The sequence below is a fragment of the Somniosus microcephalus genome, chromosome 28, assembly GCF_052327205.1.
Source record: "Somniosus microcephalus isolate GS21.2 chromosome 28, FLI_Smic_1.0, whole genome shotgun sequence".
Taxonomy (NCBI): domain Eukaryota; kingdom Metazoa; phylum Chordata; class Chondrichthyes; order Squaliformes; family Somniosidae; genus Somniosus; species Somniosus microcephalus.
Genome location: NC_141014.1, coordinates 15838830 through 15862788, shown reverse-complemented (window position 1 = coordinate 15862788; position 23959 = coordinate 15838830). Strand labels below are relative to the sequence as shown.

At 46.9% G+C, this 23959-nt stretch overlaps 1 protein-coding gene across 1 annotated transcript in view; it reads right to left on the bottom strand.

Moving 5' to 3' along the window:
* The window catches only part of LOC147098993 (ankyrin repeat and fibronectin type-III domain-containing protein 1-like), a 152048-nt gene that overhangs the window by 73847 nt on the left and 54242 nt on the right, over positions 1 to 23959 (bottom strand). The window contains exons 2-3 of the mRNA XM_085969508.1: positions 11571 to 11703; positions 8774 to 8969 (exon numbers count right to left, since the gene is read on the bottom strand). Coding sequence (XP_085825634.1) covers positions 8774 to 8965 — 192 coding nt within the window. The 5' untranslated portion in view covers positions 8966 to 8969; positions 11571 to 11703. The remainder of the gene's footprint in view (positions 1 to 8773; positions 8970 to 11570; positions 11704 to 23959) is intronic.

Below are 23959 nucleotides of genomic sequence, written 5' to 3'. Positions count from 1 at the left end.
CCCTGCCACATGCGCCTGGCATCGGAGCCCCCGCCGTACTGGGACTCCAGTTTGTTCTTATAGTCTCTTTTTGCTGTTTTGATGGCCTTTCTGAGGTCATACTTGGCCTTCTTGTAGAGTTCGGTGTCCCCTGATTTGAAAGCGGTACACCGTTCTCTTAGTTTGTTGCGGATGTCTGAGTTCATCCATGGTTTGCGGTTGGGAAATAAACGGACAGTCTTGGTAGGAATGCATTCATCCACCAGTCTGTTGATGTATCCAGTGACGTGACCTGCATACACATCCAGGTCTGGGTTCTCGAAAACACTCCAGTCCGTTATTTCCAGCCCTCCCTGCAGTTGTAGTTCTGTGTCCGCTGTCCAGCTTCGCACCGTTTTCACTGTTGTGGGTGTGCTCTTTAACCTCTGTTTGTAAACAGGAAGTAGGAGCATGGAAGCGTGGTCTGACTTGCCGAAGCCCGGCCGAGCAATGGCACGGTAGGCGTGTTTTATTGTTGTGTAACAGTGATCTAGAGTTTTTCCGTTTCTCGTCGGACAGGAGATGTGTTGAAAGTATTTCGGCAATACTTTCTTTAGGTTGCAGTGGTTAAAGTCTCCCGCAATGATGGGAACTGCCTCGGGATACCGATTCTGAAGTTTGCTAACCTCACTGTAAAGTTCGCTCAGTGCAGTGTTAGCGTCGGCTCGTGGCTGGATGTAAACTGTTGCCATGAGAATAGCAGAGATTTCCCTCGGTAAATAAAAAGGGCGACACTTGATTGTTAGTAGTTCCAGATTAGGTGAACAGTGTTGTGAAAGTACCTGGACATCGGTACACCAGTTGTTGTTGATCAGGCAGCAGACACCCCCGCCTCTGTTCTTCCCTGTTGAATCAGCTGTTCTGTCAGCCCGAAACAAAAAGAATCCCTGGGGCTGCACCGCCTCGTCAGGTATCATGGAGGTTAGCCACGACTCTGTTAGGAACATGGCACAGCACTCCCTAATGGCCCGCTGTGAGGCGATACGGCAATTCAGCTCGTCAATCTTATTTGCCAGAGACTGAACATTGGCAAGGAGAATGCTGGGCAAGGCTGGTTTCTACCCCCGTCGGCGTGATCTAACTAGCAGGCCTGCCCGCGACCCCTGCCTGCGGGCTTGTTTGCACCTACTCCCCGGGGCCTGATGGTTCTGGTCGAGGGGTGGGCTCCCCTGCCCCCGCTGCTCTCCATTGTCCCTCAGTACCTCCACAGGTAAGTCCTTTGTTAAGTTTCTTGTTGTGATGTCTGTATTTCCATAAAAGTCCACTGAAATGTTCCGTAAGTCCAAGCGTGTTTGGCGACTATATATAATAACCACTTTCGCGCTCAGGACACACATAATAATAAATAAATAAAGAATACGTAAAATATACAAAAAAAGCAGTGGCGAGGCAAACAGGCCTCGGAGCGGCGGCAGCATCAGCGGACCCGCGGGAGACGAGGCGGCGGCTGTAAGGCAGGTAACCCTCACGCTGCTTTGAGAGATGTCATTTCGTACACTAGTTTGGAGCTTATAATTACACAGGATTACAGAGGATATACGGCACCAAAACAGGCCTCTAAGCCCAACCAGCCCATAGGAACATAAGAACATAAGAAATAGGAGCAGGAGTCGGCCATTCGGCCCCTTGAGCCTGCTCTGCCATTCAATGATAGATAGACAGATTTTTGCAAGATTAGGGAGTGAAGGGTTATGGGGAGCGGGCGGGGATGTGGCTTTGAGCCCAAGATCAGCCATGATCTTATTGAATGGCGGCGCAGGCTCGAGGGGCCAAGTGGCCTATTCCTGCTCCTATTTCTTATGTTCTTATATTCTGATAAGATCATGGCTGATCTTCTACCTCAACTCCACTTTCCCGCACTATCTCCATATCCCTCGATTCCCTTAACATCCAAAAATCTGTCTTGAATATACTCAACGACTGAGCCTCCACAGCCCTCTGGGGTAGAGAATTCCAAAGATTCACCACCCTCTGAGTGAAGAAATTTCTCCTCCTCTCAGTCCTAAATGGCCGACCCCTTATCCTGAGACAGTGACCCCTTGTTCTGGACTCCCCAGCCAGGGGAAACATCCTCCCTGCATCTACCCTGTCGAGCCCTGTAAGAATTTTTTATGTTTCAATGAGATCACCTCTCATTCTTCTAAACTCGAGAGAATATACGCCTCGTCTACTCAATCTCTCCTCAGAGGGCAATCCCCCCATCCAAGGAATCAGTCTGGTGAACCTTCGTTGCACTGATAGATACTGATCCACAGAGTTCCCTCTGTACCATCACTGGTAGATACAGACCCACAGAGATCCCTCTGTACCATCACTGGTAGATACTGACCCCGGAGAGCCCTCTGTACCATCACTGGTAGATACTGAACCACAGAGTTCCCTGTGTACCATCACTGATAGATACTGACCCCGGAGAGCCCTCTGTACGTGGCTAGAGGAATGGTGCCAGGAGAAGGGATTCAAATTCCTGGGACATTGGAACCGGTTCTGGGGGAGGTGGGACCAGTTCAAACCAGACGGTTTGCACCTGGGCAGGACTGGGACCGATGTCCTAGGGGGAGTATTTGCTAGTGCTCTGGAGGAGGCTTTAAACTAAAATGGCAGGGGGTTGGGAACCTGAGCAGGGGGACAGATGAAAGGGAAACAAGGATAAAAGCAAAAGATAGGAAGGAGAAAAACAAAAGTGGCAGTCAGGGAAATCAACGGTTTAAATCAAGCATGGCCACAGTAAATAATAATTCTAATAGATTTAAGAGCGCTAAAAAAACAAGCCTGAGGGCTTTGTGTCTTAATGCGAGGAGCATTCGTAATAAGGTGGATAAATTAGCTGTGCAAATAGAGGTAAACGAATATGATTTGATTGGGATTACAGAAACATGGCTCCAGGGTGGCCAAGACTGGGAACTCAACATCCAGGGGTATTCAATATTCAGGAAAGATAGGCAAAAAGGAAAGGGAGGTGGGGTAGCATTGCTGGTAAAAGAAGGGATTAACACAATTGTAATGAAGGATATTAGCTCTGATGATGTGGAATCTGTATGGGTAGAACTGAGAAATACCAAGGGGCAGAAAACGTTAGTGGGAGTGGTATATAGACCTCCAAACAGTAATGCGGAGGTTGGGGGTGGCATTAAAAGGGAAATTAGATAAGCATGCAATAAGGGCACAACAGTCATCATGGATGACTTTAATCTACATATAGATTGGGCTAACCAAATTAGTAACAATACTGTGGAGGAGGAATTCCTGGAGTGTTTACGGGATGGTTTCCTGGACCAATATGTCAAGCAACCAACCAGAGATCAGGCCATCTTAGACTGGGTATTATGTAACGAGAAAGGATTAATTAGCAATCTTGTTGTATGAGGCCCCTTGGGTTGGAGCGATCATAATATGATCGAATTCTTCATTAAGATGGAGAATGAAGTTGTGGACTCAGAGACTAGGGTCCTAAATTTAAATAAAGGAAACTTCGATCGTCTGAGGCGCGAGTTGGGTAGGATTGATTGGGGAATGTCACTCAAAGGGTTGACGGTGGATAGGCAATGGCAAACATTCAAAGACCGCATGGATGAACTACAGAATTTGTTCATCCCAGTTTGGCATAAAAATAAAACAAAAAAGGTGACTCAACCGTGGCTAACAAGGGAAATTAGGGATAGCATAAGATCCAAGGAGAGGACATATAAATTGGCCAGAAAAAGCAGTAAACCTGAGGATTGGGAGCAGTTTAGGATTCAACAAAGGAGGACAAAGGGATTAATTAAGAAGGGGAAAATAGAATATGAGAGTAAGCTTTCAGGGAACATTAAAACTGACTGTAAAATCTTTTATAGATAAGTGAAGAGAAAAAGATTGGTGAAGTCAAGCGTAAGTCCCTTGCAGTCAGAATCAGGGGAATTTATAATGGGGAACAAAGAAGTGGCAGACCAATTAAATACATATTTTGGTTCTGTCTTCACAAAGGAGGACACAAATAACCTCCCAGAGATGTCGGGGAACATAGGGTCTGATGAAAGGGAGGAACTGAAAGAAATCAGTATTTGTAGGGAAATGGTGTTAGGGAAATTGATGGGATTGAAGGCCGATAAATCCCCAGGGCCTGATAATCTACATCCTAGGGTACGTAAAGAAGTGGCCCTAGAAATAGTAGATGCATTGCTGATCATCTTCCAACATTCGATGGAATCTGAAACAGTACCCATGGATTGGAGGGTAGCTAATGTTACCCCACTATTCAAAAAAGGTGGTAGAGAGAAAACGGGGAATTACAGACCGGTAAGCCTGACATCGGTAGTGGGGAAAATGCTAGAGTCCATTATTATAAAAGATGTAATAGTACTTGGAAAAAAGTGACCGGATTGGACAAAGTCAACATGGATTTACAAACGGTAAATTGTGCTTGACTAATCTACTGGAATTTTTTGAGGATGTAACTAGTAAAATAGATAAGGGAGAACCAGTGGATGTGGTGTATTTGGACTTTCAGAAGGCTTTCGATAAGGTCCCCCATAAGAGATTAGCGTGTAAAGTTAAGGCACATGGGATTGGGGGCAAGGTATTGACTTGGATAGAGAACTGGTTGGCAGACAGAAAGCAAAGAGTTGGAATAAACGGGTCTTTTTCCCAGTGGCAGGCAGTGACTAGCGGGATACTGCAGGGATCGGTCCTAGGACCCCAGCTATTCACAATATATATTAATGATCTAGACAAGAGAACTAGATGTAATGGCCTAGAAATTCGGTATGGCCCCGCCAGGTCTTTTGCGCCCGAAATTTTGCGCTCGCCAGGATTCCCGTAGCGCCCGCCTAAAATTCAGTTGCGACGGGCCAAGACGGCGGCGGGCGCTATTGCAGGGTTTGGCCGCCTCGCTAGGGGCGATGAATGTCACTTTCAGGCGTCCAGCTGCCGCTGCGGCACCCGATGCGGTGCGGCAGGCTGGGGTACTGCAGGCCTCCTCCTTCTCTTAAGGAGGAGCTGCCTGCAGCCGTCAGATCGCCGGTGGATTCCCCCGGCAAATGAGCCCGGCACCACGGAGAAGTGCCGGGCTCGCGGGACTCAGACATCAATGCCACGGGGGGGTGGTGCAGGAGTCCGGGGAGGGAGGTGCGGGCAGGCGGCCGCCGGGAAAGCGGCCGGCCGCCGCTCCACCTTTATGCGCCGGCCTTTTGGAGCTGCAAGACCCCGTTTCACAAACGCTGTTTGCGGCTGCCACGGGCGAGGCGGCCGCAACTGAATTTGGCCATCGGGCCGGAATAGCATTGCAACCGGGGCGCTGCGCACACCGATGACGTCATTGGTGCCGGCGCGGCGCTACCGGCTAACGCCGATGTTAGGGTCCATCTGAAGTTCGGGCGATAAAAAACTTCAGGCGCAAACCACTTTATAGCCAATAAGTGGGCGCAAACGCAACTGAATTTCTAGGCCAATATCTCCAAATTTGCAGATGACACAAAGCTGGGTGGGCGTGTGTGCTGTGAGGAGGATGCCGAGAAACTCCAGGATGATTTGGACAGGTTGGGTGATTGGGCAGAAGCATAGCAGATGCAATATAACGTGGATAAATGCGAGGTTATCCACTTTGGTGGCAAAAACAGGAAGGCAGATTATTATCTGAATGGCAATAGATTGGGAGAAGGGGAAGTGCAACGAGACCTGGGCGTCCTTGTGCACCAGTCGTTGAAGGTAAGCATGCAGATGCAGCAGGCGGTTAAGAAGGCAAATGTTATGTTGGCCTTTGTAGCGAGAGGGTTTGAGTACAGGAACAAGGATGTCTTGCTGCAGTTGTACAGGGCCTTGGTGAGACCACATCTTGAGTATTGTGTGCAGTTTTGGTCGCCTTATCTGAGGAAGGATGTTCTTGCCATGGAAGGAGTTCAGCGAAGATTCACCAGGCTGATACCTGGGATGGCAGGAATGACGTATGAGGAGAGATTGGGTCGATTGGGCTTGTACTCGCTGGAGTTTCGAAGAATGAGAGGGGATCTCATTGAAACTTATAAAATTCTGACAGGACTGGACAGACTAGATGCAGGAAGGATGTTCCCGATGGCCGGGGAGTCCAGAACCAGGGGTCACAGTCCAAGGATAAGGGGTAGGCCATTTAGGACAGAAATGAGGAGGAATTTCTTCACCCAGAGAGTGGTGAACCTGTGGAATTCTCTACCACAGAAGGCAGTAAAGGCCAATACATTAAATATATTCAAGAAGGAGTTGGATATATTTCTTAAGGCTAAAGGGATCAAGGGGTATGCGGAGAAAGCAGGGACCGGGTACTGAATTTGGATGATCAGCCATGATCACATTGAATGGCGGAGCAGGCTCGAGGGGCCGAATGGCCTACTCCTGCTCCTATCTTCTATGTTTCTATGTTTCTATGTCACTGGTAGATACTGACACACAGAGCTCCCTCTGTACCATCACTGGTAGATACTGACCCACAGATTTCCCTCTGTACCATCACTGATAGATACTGACCCACAGAGCTCCCTCTGTACCATCACTGGTAGATACTGACCCACAGAGTTCCCTCTTTGTCCATCACTGATAGATACTGACCCACAGAGCTCTCTCTGTACCATCACTGGTAGATACTGACCCACAGAGTTCCCTCTGTACCATCACTGATAGATACTGACCCACAGAGTTCTCTCTGAACCATCACTGGTAGATACTGACCCACAGAGCTCCCTCTCTACCATCACTGGTAGATACTGACCCACAGAGTTCCCTCTGTACCATCACTGGTAGATACTGACCCACAGAGCTCCCTCTGTACCATCACTGGTACATACTGACCCACAGAGTTCTCTCTGTACCATCACTGATAGATACTGACCCACAGAGTTCTCTCTGAACCATCACTGGTAGATACTGACCCACAGAGTTCCCTCTTTGTCCATCACTGATAGATACTGACCCACAGAGTTCCCTCTTTGTCCATCACTGATAGATACTGACCCACAGAGTTCCCTCTGTACCATCACTGATAGATACTGACCCACAGAGATCCCTCTGTACCATCACTGATAGATACTGACCCACAGAGTTCCCTCTTTGTCCATCACTGATAGATACTGACCCACAGAGTTCCCTCTTCATCCATCACTGATAGATACTGACCCACAGAGTTCCGTCTTTGTCCATCACTGATAGATACTAACCCACAGAGCTCCCTCTGTACCATCACTGATAGATACTGACCCACAGTGCTCCCTCTGTACCATCACTGATAGATACTGACCCACAGAGTTCCCTCTTTGTCCATCACTGGTAGATAGTGACCCACAGTGCTCCCTCTGTACCATCACTGATAGATACTGACCCACAGAGTTCCCTCTGTACCATCACTTGTAGATACCGACCCACAGTGTTCTTGCCTCCCTTCAGTTAATATTGCTTTCAATTATTTTCATTTGCAGGGCTCCCCCATGTTGCCCTGTCAACATGCAATTGATATGGAGCTGACCCAAGGAAGGACAGCAGGAAAACCTGGCTGTGACAGGTCTCTATGGTAACAGCAATGACGGATCCCATTCTGTGGAGCAGTTCGTCTGACTGGCGATAGTGCAGATTCCTTCCACTTACTGAATGACTCAGACTGCGGGGAGATTTTACCATGTGACTCATAGTTCTCTGTTATTTTACCGCATCACTTCTAAGCTGCCCTTGTGCAACCTCAGTCTTACTGTGGTCTGATGGAGATGTAGTATACTGAACATTGCAGGGTAATTACTTACCCTGGGCTTATTACAATGCAGAGTCTTCCCCACCTCAGTATCTGGCCTACTGGTGGCGATTTTAACTCTACTCGCTCAGCAGAAACCTGGCGGGCATGCAGTTAAAATCGCCCTGGCTCTTTCCTGTCCGAATGCCACCATGATCGCAACATGTGCAATTTTAACCTGCTCTCCTCAGCGGGCAGCAAGGACAGGTGCCCGGAGCCAACAGGGTCCTTCTTTACATAGGCATGTTGTGGCCCGATGACATCATTGAGACCGGACTGTAATTTGAACTCAAGCCTGAGCGGGGATTCCATCTGGAGTTAAAATGGGGGCCAATGTACACCATTGACAAGGAACGGTGAAATTGAAATCTTGGGCTGTTACTTGCTCTGAGCAAAGACTCTGAAGGCACAGTGCAGGAGGGAAATGAGGTCAACATGGTCCAGTCTGTGTTTACGATAGCAAAATACTGCAGATGCTGGAAATCCGAAATAACAACAGGAAATGCTGGAAAAACTCAGCAGGCCAGGCAACATCCGTGGAGAGAAAATAGAGTCAACGTTTCGGGTGAAAACCCTAAACGTTGACTCTATTTTCTCTCCACGGATGTTGCCTGGCCTGCTGAGTTTTTCCAGCATTTCCTGTTGTTATTTCAGCCTGTGTTTAGTTCCTTAGTTCAGTGCCACGGTCATTTCATTGACTTGAGATTGTGTCAGGGCTGACAGTGGTAGAGACTTCACATCCCTGATCAGAAATACTGCAGGATATACCAGTGTATATGCTGGTGTGGAGCATAAACACCGGCATGGACCTGTTGGGCCAAATGGCCTGTTTCTGTTCTGTAAATACTTTGTAATACTTTGTAATCCATAGAGCTCTTTCCTAGGTTACACTGAGGAAACAGGACAAATGCTATGAATAATAGTGGTATGGAGGAAATGATTGGTAAGATCCTGTACTTACTCCCAGAATTACATCCCTTCTTAAACTAGATAAATGTTGATGGTCAGACACAAGTAGTGAACTCGTACCATGGATGAGGTTTTCTTGCTTCTTTCCTTCTCCATCTTTTTGATGAGGCAGCCGTCGTCTGAGCTGGAGCCGCCCTTTAACCTGAAGGACAGGTTGCGGTAGAGTCGCTTGGCAGCATTTGGAGACATGGGCCCCAGTGACTTCCTCCTCTGGACAGGCTCCCTGATTGGCTGCGTCATTTTACTCAGCATTCACCTGGGAAGAAAGACATTTCTAAATTTACTTTGTCAAAGATTGATGCAGGAAAATTTGACTCAAAAATAGAGAAATATTTTGTCTCCCCTCCTCTCGCCTCCCACTCCTTCTCCTCTGCATCTCCCTCCCCCTCTCCCCTCCTCCCCCTCCCTCCCCTTCTCCTCTGCATCTCTCTCCCCTCTCCCCTCTTTTCCCTCCCCTCCGCCCCTCCCTCCCCTTCTCCTCTGCATCTCCCTCCCCTCTCCCCTCTTCTCCCTCCCCTTCTTCCCTCCCCCGCTCCCTTCACCCTCCCTCCCCTCTTCCTCCCCCTCCCTCCCCTCCCCTACCTCCCGCTCCCCCCTCCATCTCCTTCCTCACTCCCCCTCCCTTTCCCTCCTCTCCCTCCCTCTTCTCCCTCCTCCTCCGCCCTCTTCTCCCTCCCTCCTCTCCCCTCCCCCTCTCCCCTCCTCCCCCTCCCACTCCTTCTCCTCTGCATCTCCCTCCCCCTCTCCCCTCCTCCCCCTCCCTCCCCTTCTCCTCTGCATCTCCCTCCCCTCTCCCCTCTTCTCCCTCCACTTCTTCCCTCCCCCTCTCCCTTCACCCTCCCTTCCCTCTTCCTCCCCCTCCCCTACCTCCCGCTCCCCCCTACATCTCCTTCCTCACTCCCCCTCCCTTTCCCTCCTCTCCCTCCCTCTTCTCCCTCCTCCTCCTCCCTCTTCTCCCTCCCTCCTCTCCCCTCCCCTGCTCCTTCCCCTCCCCCCATGCACTGCAGACTGAGGTAAAGCTCCATCAGTGGCAGCAGCAGGTTCCATCTCTAGCCAAGCAGGCAGGCTAATCCTGGACCTTCACCACGGCTGCTCAGATTCCAGCCACTGGGAAGTGTGGAACTGTGAGCCATAGTGACTATCCCTGTCTGACTGTTCCTCCATCCCTGTAAGTAAGGTCTAGCCACTGGTTTGCATCGCCCCACAGTGCTGTGGCTGAGATCTAGAACTCAACGAGTGGAGAATCTCAGGCACAGGCCAGCCCATGGACTGTTGTCGCTCCCATTGGAAGCCTCCTGTCACCAGAACAGCCTTGGGGTGAGGAGACCTGAGATGCAAGGTCTCTGCTTTGGAAAGGGAGATGGCCTGGGCCAGCCGGGTTCCTGCAGGCACGCCAACCTGCAAGCTTCAGAATAGCTGACAACTCAAAAAGGAATGTACAACTGAAAAATAGCCTCGACTGAAAGCCTATATAACCAAGACACTGCCTCAAGGTGACTGAATAAGTTACACTCCTCTTTTAACTGCATTTCAGGATTTTGCTTAGTGTTTCCGGATCACATTCTGCAATTCAGTTTGTTTTTTTGAAACCCAATGGTCTCACATGACGTATAAAAAGGAATCGTTACAATGAGACTGCAGTGAGACATGAATCAGTCATGAATTAAGCTGCAGTTGCACTTAATATTCCCATCAGTTGTATTATAAAAAGATCAGTGCTGGGGCCTCAACTTTTTACAATTTATAGAAATGACTTGGATGAAGGGACCGAAGGTACGGTTGATAAATTTGCTGATGACACAAAGATAGGTAGGAAAGTAAATTGTGAAGAGGACATAAGGAGGCTACAAAGGGATAGAGATAGGTTAAGTGAGTGGACAAAGATCTGGCAAATGGAGTATAATGTGGGAAAATGTGAAATTGTCCATTTGGCAGGAAGAATAAAGAAGAAGCATATTATCTAAATGGTGAGAGATTGCAGAGCTCTGAGATGCAGAGGGGTCTGGGTGTCCTGGTGCATGAATCGCAAAAGGTTAGTATGCAGATACAGCAAGTAATTAGGAAAGCTAATAGAATGTTATTGTTTATTGTGAGGGGAATTGAATACAAAAGTAGGGAGGTTATGCTTCAGTTATACAGGGCATTGGTGAGACCACATCTGGAGTACTGTGTACAGTATTGGTCTCCTTATTTAAGGAAGGATGTAAATGCGTTGGAAGCAGTTCAGAGAAGGTTTACTAGACTAATACCTGGAATGGGCGGCTTGTCTTATGAGGAAAGGTTGGACAGGCTAGGCTTGTATCCACTGGAGTTTAGAAGAGTAAGAGGTGACTTAATTGAAACATAATATCCTGAGGGGTCTTGACAGGGTGGATGTGGAGAGGATGTTTCCTCTTGTGGGAGAATCTAGAACTAGGAGTCACTGTTTAAAAATAAGGGGTCGCCCATTTAAGACAGAGATGAGGAGAAATTTTTTCTCACAGAGTCGTGAGTCTTTGGAACTCTCTTCCTCAGAGGGCGGTGGAAGCAGAGTCTTTGAATATTTTTACGGCAGAGGTAGATAGATTCTTGATAAGCAAGGGGGTGAAAAGTTATCAAGGGTAGGCGGGAATGTGGAGTAATCGGATCAGCCATGATCTTATTGAATGGCAGAGCAGGCTCGAGGGGCCGAGTAGCCGACTCCTGCTCCTAATTCGTATGTTCGTATATATGTATGTTCGTAAAACCTGAATTACACACATAAAAGTGTAATTTTTACTGGGGTGGATTCACGAATTTTGAAAAGTGAGCTCTGATTGTACAAAGTTCGTCTCTAGCGGAGGGAGATGTTCTTCCAGAACAGAAAGCAGCAACTCACCTTAGTCTGGCCAAACGCCCATCGATCAATTTAAACTGGCTCACACAAATGGAATCTTTTGCCGTTCAATAGCCCTGCTTGGACAACACTACTTCAGAGCAGATACTAGGAGGTCACGTTCCCACGCTTGACCCTGAAAAAAACAATCGTAAATTCACGAGTGATGTCCAGCACTTTTATTGACCTGGTGGTAATCTTCCTGCCTTCGCTACTGGAGGCACGGGCAGGGCAGACAGTTCAGTTCAGCATTAACCGGAGGTTCTGGTTTGCAATTGTTTGGAAAGGGGCGGCAGGGGGGGAAGAGTCACCAAGGTTCCAACTTCCAATCACAATTCCTCTGATAGAAGCAGCGTGTGAACACCAAGAGAGGGCAAGCCCAGGTGTAGCACTCCAGTAACTCACCCAGAATGGACATTCTTCTGTGTGTGAGTCCAGACAGCAAGCTGAGCAAACCAGTTGGCTGCTGAGGCCTCTCGACCGAGGCTGATCCTGAGCTCACCCAACCTCCAGCAGAGGTCACAGGGTAAGTGGCCAGCAACAGGAACCCTGGCTGATTCCTCTGTTTACGTTGGGGCACTGAGACCGATTGTAGTTGCCATACAGTGTCAGCCGTGGCTCAGTGGGTAGCACACTCTCTCACCGCTGAGTCAGAAGGTTGTGGGTTCAAGTCCCGCTCCAGGGACTTGAGCACAAAAATCTAGGCTGACGCTCCCAGTGCAGTGCTGAGGGAGTGCTGAACTGTCGGAGGTGCCGTCTTTCAGATGAGACGTTAAACCGAGGCCTCGTCTGCTCTCTCAGGTGGACGTAAAAGATCCCATGGCACTATTTCGATAGAAGAGCAGGGGTGTTCTCCCCGGTGTCCTGGGCCAATATTTATCCCTCAACCAACATAACAAAAACAGATTATCTGGTCATTATCACATTGCTGTTTGTGGGAGCTTGCTGTGTGCAATTTGGCTGCTGCGTTTCCTACATTACAACAGCGACTACACTTCAAAAAAAAGTATTTAATTGGCTGTAAAGTGCTTTGGGATGTCCTGAGGTCATGAAGGGTGCTATATAAATGCAAGTCTTGCTTAATAGTAATTTAGTATGCTGTAATTTAATGAGCATTTAACTTAGTTCAGGTACTCAGCACAGGTATTCCGTGGTGCCACCTTGTGAGAGAGTTGTATTTTATATATAAAAGAGAGAATGGCTCACACTTATACAGGGACTTGTCCCGTCCCTTGGGAATGTCTCAAGTGCTTCACATAGAATCATAGAATGGTTACAGCACACAAGGAGGCCATTCAGCCCGTCAAGCCCGTGCCAGCTCTCTGCAAGAGCACTTCAGCTAGTCCTACTCCCCCGCCCTTTCCCCGTAGCCCTGCAAATTTTTTTCTTTCAGGTACTTATCCAACTCCATTTTGAAAGCCATGATTGAGTCTGCCTCCATCACCCTTTCAGGCAGTGCATTCCAGATCCTAACCACTCGCTGCGTAAAAAAGTTTTTCCTCATGTCGACTTTGGTTCTTCTGCCAATCACCTTAAACCTGTGTCCTCTGGTTCTTGACCTTTCCGCCAATGGGAACAGTTTCTCTCTATTTACTCTGTCTCCCTCATGATTTTGAACACCTCTATCAGATCTCCTCTCAACCATCTCTGCTCTAAGGAGAACAACCCCAGCTTCTCTAATCTATCTATATAACTGAAGTCCCTCATCCCTGAAACCATTCCCTTAAATCTTTTCTGCACCCTCTCTAAGGCAATGATGTACTTTTCAAGTGCAATGACTGTTACATAAGAACATAAGAATTAGGAGCAGGAGTCGGCCATTCGGCCTCTCGAGCCTGCTCCTCCATTCAATAAGATCATGACTGATCATCGACCTCAACTCCACTTTCCCGCCCAATCTCAATATCCCTTGATTCCCCTGGAGTCCAAACATCTATCTATCTCGCCCTTGAATATACTCAACGACTGAGCATCCACAGCCCTTTGGGGTAGAGAATTCCAAAGATTCACCACCCTCTGAATGAAGAAATTCCTCCTCATCTCAGTCCTAAATTTCCGAACCCTTATCCTGAGACTATGTCCCCTAGTTCTAGACTCTCCAGCCAGGGGAAACAACCTCTTGGCATCTACCCTGTCAATCCCCCTCAAAATCTGATGTGTTTCAATGAGCTAAAGTTACGTCGGCGAATGTGACGCAACAAAATCCTACAAATAGCATTGAGATGAACAATGGGGTTAATCTTTATTTAAAGGTTTCTGCTGTACCGCAAGCGATGACCCTGTATTTAGAAAGTTTTGGTGAACCTGCTGTTTTTCCACGGCCAGACTATAAAACGGTCAATAAAAAAAGGAAAGAAGCACTTTAGGAAGCTTTGCTTATCAGCGGGACGTCATTGTGGGAGCTAACTGAAAGGCTGGAGCCAGGCCTGGCCTCTCAGTTTGGGCGCGCACCAAATCTGGGCCCGACTATGGGTCCAGACTAATTTCTACCCGCTGATGTCTATTCATGATACGATTGGGTTCCTCCATGATCAAATAGTCTGCAAGCACTTAATGGCCTGAATTTACTAATGATTTGGAGCGAATTTGGGATGTAAATCAACCATGATACCCGTTCTTTGGGGGATTCTGGGGTGGGCCCTTTTACTGTGAGGGTGCCGGTCAGTTCCTTCAGTCACCCCTAGATGGCACCTTTACTGGTTGGTTTCCCTTTGTTAATTGTTACTAGTTTCTCCTGTGTTTATTATTTAACTGCTTTTTATCTGGTTTATTGGTTTCACCTGTTTTTGTTTGTATTTAAGTTCGGTGGTTTCTTCCCTCTGGGCTCAGTCCTGACAAGGGAGTCAGTCTTGACAAGGTGCTCTGTCTTGACTAGGTGCTCAGTTTTGACAAGCCGGTTGCCAGTGGTAGCTTGTCTTGAGCTCAGTCTTGACAAGCCGGTTGCCCTGTGGTAGCTTGCCTTGACAAGCCAGTTGCCTAGGGGTAGCTTGTCTTGGGCTAAGTCTTGACAAGCCGTTTGCCTTAGTGGTTGCTTGTCTTGAGCTCCTATGTCTATAACTGTTTATCTGTGTTATGTTTTTGCTTGTATTTAAGTTCTGTGGTTCTTCCCTTTGTTCTCGGTCTTGACAAGGTACTGACAAGTTGCTCAGTCTTGACAAGGTGCTCAGTTTGGACAAGCTGGTTGCCCTGTGGTAGCTTGCCTTGAGCTCAGTCTTGACAAGCCGGTTGCCTCATGGTAGCTTGTCTTGAGTTCCTATCTTGACAAGCCGGTTGCCCTGTGGTAGCTTGTCTTGAGCTCCGTCTTGACAAGCCGGTTGCCTCATGGTAGCTTGTCTTGAGTTCCTATCTTGACTAGCCGTTTGCCTATGTGGTAGCTTGTCTTGAGCTCCTATGTTTTGCAACTATTTACCTGTGTGATTCTAGTAACGTATTGTTATTTAAGACTGCATACCTGCTTCTCGCCTCATCTGTCGGTACTTGGGTCCAGAACCAGCCTCGCCCTGACAGCACGGCCCCGCGACAGCAACCCTGACAGTAACCACAGGGCAACCGGCTTGTCCAAACTGAGCACCTTATCAAGACTAAGCACCTTGTCAAGACTGACTCCCTTGTCAGGACTGAGCCCAGAGGGAAGAAACCACAGAACTTAAATACAAACAAAAACAGGTGAAACCAATAAACCAGATAAAAAGCAGTTAAATAATAAACACAGGAGAAACTAGTAACAATTAACAAAGGGAAACCAACCAGTAAAGGTGCCATCTAGGGGTTACTGAAGGAACTGACCGGCACCCTCACATTTACATAGAGTTCCTGCCCGACTTTTCAGCTTTGTACCAGAACAGAATTCACCCTGCCTCTGGCAGCCTCAGGGATTGTGACTCAACTGGGAAATCCTCGCCCCAACACCAAGGAAGAGGTCCAGAGTAATGGATTCCCAATGGGCACCCCCTTGTTCACTCTGATGCAGTGGCTCGGACGAGGAGCAGATGCGCGGTTAAATGTGACTTTCCAAAAGTTGGTGTTCGAGTTTAGCTTCACAAAAATGGCACCTCGCCCTTACCCTCCCCAAGGAACCTGCAGTATTTGTACATTAACGTCACAGAAAGTTCAGTCTTGTCATTACAAGCATAAGTAGCCTTTTAACGATGTAATAATTGTTAATTACTGCCAATCAATCTCTCTGGCACCAAAAATTAACTATTACAAGCGTCGTGTCTCATTCCTTCAGGTATTGAATTTTTCGGGGACATTTTTAAATTGTCAAATTTCTTTTATTTCTCTTCCTTTCTGTCACTTTGCTCTCTCTTAATCCAATCTTTTTCCCTCTTTATTTCTCTTTCTATACCTGATTTGACTTTCAATTCACCCCCTTTAATTCACCCTCCTTCTCAGCCCTTCTGCAAGTGCGTCAAGAACACGGTGAGTACCACTTAGCCTCTAAATTAACCCCTGCTCGCCCCATTCTCAGTGGGTGCAGTGGGCTAAAATTAGGCACTGCAAGGCTCAAGTGAACAAGTGTCCTGTTTCCCAGTGCCAGCATCCCTAACTAACACCCCTAACCAACATCCCTAACCAACATCCCTAACTAACATCCCTAACTAACATCCCTAACCAACATCCCTAACTAACATCCCTAACTAACATCCCTAACCAACATCCCTAACATCCCTAACCAACATCCCTAACTAACATCCCTAACCAACTTCCCTAACTAACATCCCTAACTAACATCCCTAACTAACCTCCCTAATTAGCATCCCTAACCAACATCCCTAACTAACACCCCTAACCAACTTCCCTAACATCCCTAACTAACGCCCCTAATTAGCATCCTAACCAACATCCCTAACTAACATCCCTAACCAACATCCCTAACCAACATCCCTAACCAACATCCCTAACCAACATCCCTAACTAACATCCCTAACTAACATCCCTAACTAACATCCCTAACCAACTTCCCTAACTAACATCCCTAACTAACACCCCTAATTAGCATCCTAACCAACATCCCTAGCTAACATCCCTAACATCCCTAACCAACATCCCTAACCAACATCCCTAACTAACATCCCTAACCAACATCCCTAACTAACATCCCTAACTAACATCCCTAACTAACATCCCTAACCAACTTCCCTAACTAACATCCCTAACTAACGCCCCTAATTAGCATCCTAACCAACATCCCTAACTAACATCCCTAACCAACATCCCTAACTAACATCCCTAACCAACATCCCTAACTAACATCCCTAACTAACATCCCTAACTAACATCCCTAACCAACTTCCCTAACTAACATCCCTAACTAACGCCCCTAATTAGCATCCTAACCAACATCCCTAACTAACATCCCCAACCAACATCCCTAACCAACATCCCCAACTAACATCCCTAACCAACATCCCCAACTAACATCCCTAACCAACATCCCTAACCAACATCCCTAACCAACATCCCTAACCAACATCCCTAACCAACATCCCTAACCAACATCCCTCAACTAACATCCCTAACCAACATCCCTAACCAACATCCCTAACCAACATCCCTAACCAACATCCCTAACCAACATCCCTCAACTAACATCCCTAACCAACATCCCTAACCAACATCCCCAACTAACATCCCTAACCAACATCCCCAACTAACATCCCTAACCAACATCCCTAACCAACATCCCTAACCAACATCCCTAACCAACATCCCTAACCAACATCCCTCAACTAACATCCCTAACCAACATCCCTAACCAACATCCCTAACCAACATCCCTAACCAACATCCCTAACCAACATCCCTCAACTAACATCCCTAACCAACATCCCTAACCAACATCCCCAACTAACATCCCTAACCAACATCCCTCAACTAACATCCCTAACCAACATCCCTAACCAACATCCCTAACCAACATCCCTAACCAACATCCCTCAAATAACATCCCTAACCAACATCCCTAACCAACATCCCCAACTAACATCCCTAACCAACATCCCCAACTAACATCCCTAACCAACATCCCTAACCAACATCCCTAACCAACATCCCTAACCAACATCCCTAACCAACATCCCTCAACTAACATCCCTAACCAACATCCCTAACCAACATCCCTAACCAACATCCCTAACCAACATCTCTAACCAACATCCCTAACCAACATCCCTAACCAACATCCCTAACCAATATCCCTAACCAACATCCCTCAACTAACATCCCTAACCAACATCCCTAACCAACATCCCCAACTAACATCCCTAACCAACATCCCCAACCAACATCCCTAACCAACATCCCTAACCAACATCCCTCAACTAACATCCCTAACCAACATCCCTAACCAACATCCCTAACCAACATCCCTAACCAACATCCCTAACCAACATCCCTAACCAACATCCCTAACTAACATCCCTAACCAACATCCCTAACCAACATCCCTAACCAACATCCCTAACCAACATCCCTAACTAACATCCCTAACCAACATCCCTAACCAACATCCCTCAACTAACATCCCTAATCTTGATGAGTGCAAATGATTAAAGAAACAGGCAAGTTGAAGGGAAACTGTGCCTTGGGGAGGGGAACATACAGAGAAAGCATCTGCTATTTTCATATCAGAGCGTGCCCCTTTAAAGCAACCCTGAAGCAATGTTGTTTGTGTCTTGATATACAGCTACTAAGATTCTAGATTTAGGTAAAGCTGACTTAAACGGGATGAAGCAGAGACTGTAATGGGTAAAATGACAGGAGATCAGTGGGAGATGTTCAGAAAAGAATGGAATGTGATACAGAACCAGTTTATACCCCTGAGGGGCAAGAGCTCTACTTGCCAATATAACCAGCCATGGATGACTAGAGAGGTGAGGGACTGCATAAAACTAAAAGAAAAAACATACAAAAATGCAAAAAATAGCACAGATCCTGGCGAATGGGAAAGATACAAAGAACAGCAAAGGGTCACAAAACAGATAGTAAGAGCTACAAAAAGGGTGTATGAAAAGAAACTTGCAAGGAATGTCAAAATCAATACAAAGAATTTTTACAATTACATTAGGAAAAAGAGGGTAGTCAGGAGCAATGTTGGCCCCTTAAAAACTGAAAGTGGTGATCTTGTCAATGATAATAAGGAAATGGCAGACATACTGAATATTTACTTTGCATCAGTATTTACAGTAGAAGAGGATAGCATGCCAGAAATCACAAGATAACTAATATTGAATCGAGGACAGGGACTCAATAAAATTATCATAAGTAAAATAACAGTAATGAAGAAAATAATGGCACTAAAGAGTGACAAATCCCCAGGACCAGATGGTTTCCATCTCAGGATTTTAAAGAAAGTAGGTGAGTACATTGTAGATGCCCTAACTATAATCTTCCAAAGTTCTCTCGATTCAGGAACTGTTCCTGTAGATTGGAAAATTGCGTATGTCACTCCACTATTTAAGAATGGCGAAAGAGGGAAACCAGGGAATTATAGACCAGTTAGCCTAACATCTGTTGTCGGGAAATTGCTAGAGTTTATAATTAAGGATAGGGTGACTGAACACCTCAAAAATTTTCAGCTGATCAGAGAGCACCAGCACGGATTTGTGAAAGGTAGGTCATGCCTGACAAACCTGAACGAATTTTTTGAAGAGGTGACTAAAGTAGCGGACAGGGGAATGTCTATGGATGTTATTTATATGGACTTCCAGAAGGCATTTGATAATGTCCCATGTGAGACACTATTAACTAAGGTAGGAGCCCATGGAATTGAGGGCAAATGATTGACCTGGTTAGGAAATTGGCTGAGCGGCAGGAGACAGGCAGTAGGGATAATGGGTAGGTACTCAAATTGACAGGATGTGACTTAAGTACCTACCCATTACCCGCAGGGATCTGTGTTGGGGCCTCAACTATTCACAGTATTTATTAACAACTTAGATGATGGTACAGAAAGTCATATAATCCAAATTTGCTGATGACACAAAGATATTGTAGGCAGTGTAGATGAAAGCATAAAATTACAAAGGGATATTGATAGATTAAGTGAATAGGCAAAACTGTGGCAAATGGATTTCAATGTAAGCAAATGTGAAGTCAACCACTTTAAACCTAAAAAGGATAGATCAGGGTACTTTCTTAATGGTGAAAAGCTAAAAACAGTGGGGGTCCAAAGAGACTTGGGGGTCCATGTCGATAGATCATTAAGATGTCTTGAACAGGTACAGAAAATAATCAAAAAGGCTAATGGAATGCTGGCCTTTATATCTAGAGGACTAGAACACAAGGGGGTAGAAGTTATGCTGCAGCTGTACAAAACCCTGGTTAGACCACACCTGGAGCACTGTGAGCAGTTCTGGGCACCACACCTTAGGAAGGATATATTGGCCTTGGAGGGAGTGCAGCGTAGGTTTACCAGAATGATACCCGGACTACAAAGTTTAAATTACAAGGAGAGATTACACAAACTAGGGTTGTATTCCCTAGAATTTAGAAGGTTAAGGGGTGATCTGATTGAAGTTTTCAAGATATTAAGGGGAACAGATAGGGTAGATAGAGAGAAACTATTTCCGCTGGTTGGGGATTCGAGGACTGGGGGCATAGTCTAAAAATTAGAGACAGACCTTTCAGGAGTGAAATTAGGAAACACTTCTACACACAAAGGGTGGTAGAAGTTTGGAACTCTCTTCCGCAAACAGCAGTTGATGCCAGATCAATTGTTAATTTTAAATCTGAGATTGATAGATTTTTGTTAACCAAAGGTATTCAGGGATATGGGGCAAAGGTGGGTATATGGAGTTAGGTCACAGATCAGCCATGGTCTCATTGAATGGCGGAGCAGGCTCGAGGGGCTAAATGGCCCACTCCTGTTCCTATATAGGACTGCGGCTTGGAAAGAGTTAATCATTTGTGGCAGAAGTTGTTCAATCGTTTTTTTTGCAAAGTTACGATTTCCGATAATTGGTTTCAGAAGCTGATCTGCGGCGAGCCTGTGCTTGTGGGAGTTTCATTAACACCAGATACACAGAACATGCTTGGAATAATAAATAAAACCAGGTACCCAGCATTTCGTAACAGAAAAGACCAGGGAAGGTTTAGGGTTCTGATGAGCCACCCAGTTCTGACCAAGGACCTCCATCAGCAACATTGACCTGTTGGCCCAGAATCTGCTGGAGTGAGGCATCTCGCAGCAAGCGCCGTGAATTGGACTTCCCCCCTCACCCTTCAGGCCATATTATTTTTGCGCCAGCAAATTCACCACACACGGCGAGATGGTATTTTTTTTCAGTTTTCGCGGGGCTAACGGCGGAAATTGTCCAGCAATTGGTGCCAATTGGCAACTCATGGCCTATCTCTTCCTTGGCACAAATTGCTGTTTTTTTTTTAATGCACCAATAATGGCGCGCGGCGTTACATTTCCAGCAAATTCTGGGCCAATGTTTCGCCTCGCTGAGACACGGAAGGGCTTGCGATGTGTATCGTCATATCTGTTTTTATTTCAGAGGCGTTGACATTTGCAGCTTTCGTCCTTTTGAGTCTGCGCTTGTTCTCGGTGCTCGGTGCTGCTCCAAAACAGCACAGTGTGTCCTGCTCCAGACATGGACTCCTCGACTGCGCTGGGTCACATGTATAATTAGCCCAGATTACAGAGCTACTGACACAGTGGTTAACAGTAAGATGCACATCAGCAGAGCAGTAATAGACGGTGGGGGGGGGGGGGGGGGCGCTGAGTCGCTCTCGGTATGAACTGTGTCATCTCACCACAATTTTAGCATGAATATTAATCCCTTTTCTGTTGTCACGCAGTATCAGATCATTTCTGGAATATATTAACGTGCACAGGGAACCAAATGAAAACACATTTTGTCTGTGCAAAACTAGCAGATGGAAATGTAGAAGGAGTGCATTAATTGTTTGAAGGTGAACTGGACATCCTATCCTACATTGCTGCTGATGTGTTTTTGCACACTTTAGATGGTCACAAGGGTGATTTAACAAAAACAATCAATGACCGTTTTAATTTGTAATTATTAACCTGTGAGTGGAACAGTGAGAACGTGCGGTTACTGAGACTGTGATTTTATTCATGGGCAGTTCAGTACAGGAAAGAAAAAAACTTGCATTCCTACAGCAACTTTCACCGCCTCAGGACATCCCAAAGCGCTTTACAGCCAATGAAGTCCATTTGGTTTATTTTTTTTAATTCATTCATGGGATGTGGGCGTCGCTGGCAAGGCCAGCATTAATCGGCCATCCCTAATTGCCCTTGAGAAGGTGGTGGTGAGCCACCATCTTGAACCGCCTGCAGTCCGTGTGGTGAGAGTACTCCCACAGTGCTGTTAGGGAGGAAGTTCCAGGATTTTGACCCAGCGACGATGAAGGAACGGCCGATATATTTCTAAGTCAGGATGGTGTGTGACTTGGAGGTGGTGGTGTTCCCATGCGCCTGCTGCCCTTGTCCTTCTAGGTCGAAGAGGTCGCGGGTTTGGGAGGTGCTGCCGAAGAAGCCTTGGAGAGTTGCTGCTGTGCATCTTGTAGATGGTACGCACTGCATCCACGGTACGCCGGTGGTGGAGGGAGTGAATGTTTAAGGTGGTGGATGGGGTGCCAATCAAGTGGGCTGCTTTGTCCTGGATGGTGTCGAGCTTCTTGAGTGTTGTTGGAGCTGCACTCATCCAGGCAAATGGAGAGTATTCCATCACACTCCTTAAGTTTAAGTGTAGTCACTGTTGTAATGTAGGGAAACGCAGCTGCCAATTTACACGTAAGAAGGTCCCACAAACAGCAATGAGATAAATGACCCGATAATCTGGTTTTTAGTGATGTTGGTGGAGGAATAAATATCAGCCAGGACACTGGGGAGAACTCCCCTGTTCTTCTTCAGGTAGCCCCATAGAAGCTTTTACATCCACCTTCGAACAGTTTAAAAGATGACATCTCCAACAGTGTCGAACTTTCTCAGCACTGCACTGGAGTGTCAGCCCAGATTACACATTCAAGTCTCTGGAGTGGGACTTGAACCCACAACCTTCTGACTCAGAGGCGAGAGTGCCACCCACTGAGCTGACACCGTTGCGGCTGAGGGGAGTTTAAAATAACATCAATCTTTGTTATTTATTGTGTTTCATTTTGCACCACACTTAAAATGATGACTAACACCAGATAGAAGTAGCAGACTACTGTGCCTATTTCTCAACAGTACAATAGCCACTTACGAAAGCAAATGAGCAATTCCGTGCGCCAAGAATAGTGATTCTCCCCGGTTTGTAAAAAGAGAAGTTTCAACAGCTCCTTCACACTGTACTTAAAATGAGCAACATTTACTCATCACCATTCGACAGCACCTCCCAAACCCGTGACCCCTACCATCTAGAAGGGCAGCAGGCGCATGGGAACACCATCACCTCCAAGTTCCCCTCCAAGTCACGCACCATCCTGACTTGGAAGTATGTCGCCGATCCTTCATCGTCGCTGGGTCAAAATCCTGGAACTCCCTCCCGAACAGCACTGTGGGAGTACCTTCACCGCACGGGACTGCAGCGGTTCAAGAAGGCGGCTCACCAACCACCTTCTCAAGGGGCAATTAGGGATGGGCAATAAATGCCGGCCTTGCCAGCGACGCCCACATCCCAGGAACGAACAAAAAAAAATCACCAGCACAGTGTGTCCTGCTCTCAGATACAGGCTCCTCTCATGGGCAAATGTTGTACAACTCATACAGATTACATAAGAGTCAACATTGAAACACACGTCAGTATACAGCAGGGGTTCTCAACCTTTGTGCTTCTGAGACCCCTCTCCTATGTTATAAAAATTCAATGGACCCCCTGTAACACAACACAAGTATTTTTTCCTGTATAAAAATGACTTATACAATTAAACATATATATTTATAATATATTGAGGCTCACACCACTCCCCCGCCCCCGACCTGTACAGACTCACTCTTTGTCCTGAAGGGGTTTTCCTCAGAATGGAGCCCACCACACCCCTATCTGAGATCTGAATGCTGTTCATAGACTACAGCTCAGCATTCAACACTATCGTCCCCAACAAGCTGGCCACCAAACTCCACACTCTTGGCCTGAACACTTCCCTCTGCAACTGGACCCTGGACTTCCTAACAAACAGACCCCAGTCTGTCAAATTAGGTAACCACACCTCCCCCCCCCCCGACCCTGAACACGGGGGCCCCACAAGGATGTGTGCTGAGCCCCCTCCTCTACTCCCCCTTCACCCACGACTGTGTGGCTGTTCATGGTTCCAACACCATCATCAAGTTTGCAGATGATACCACAGTAGTAGGCCAGATCACCAACAATGATGAGTCAGCCTACAGGGAGGAGGTCCAGCATCTCGTGAAGTGGTGCGCCGATAACAACCTGGCCCTT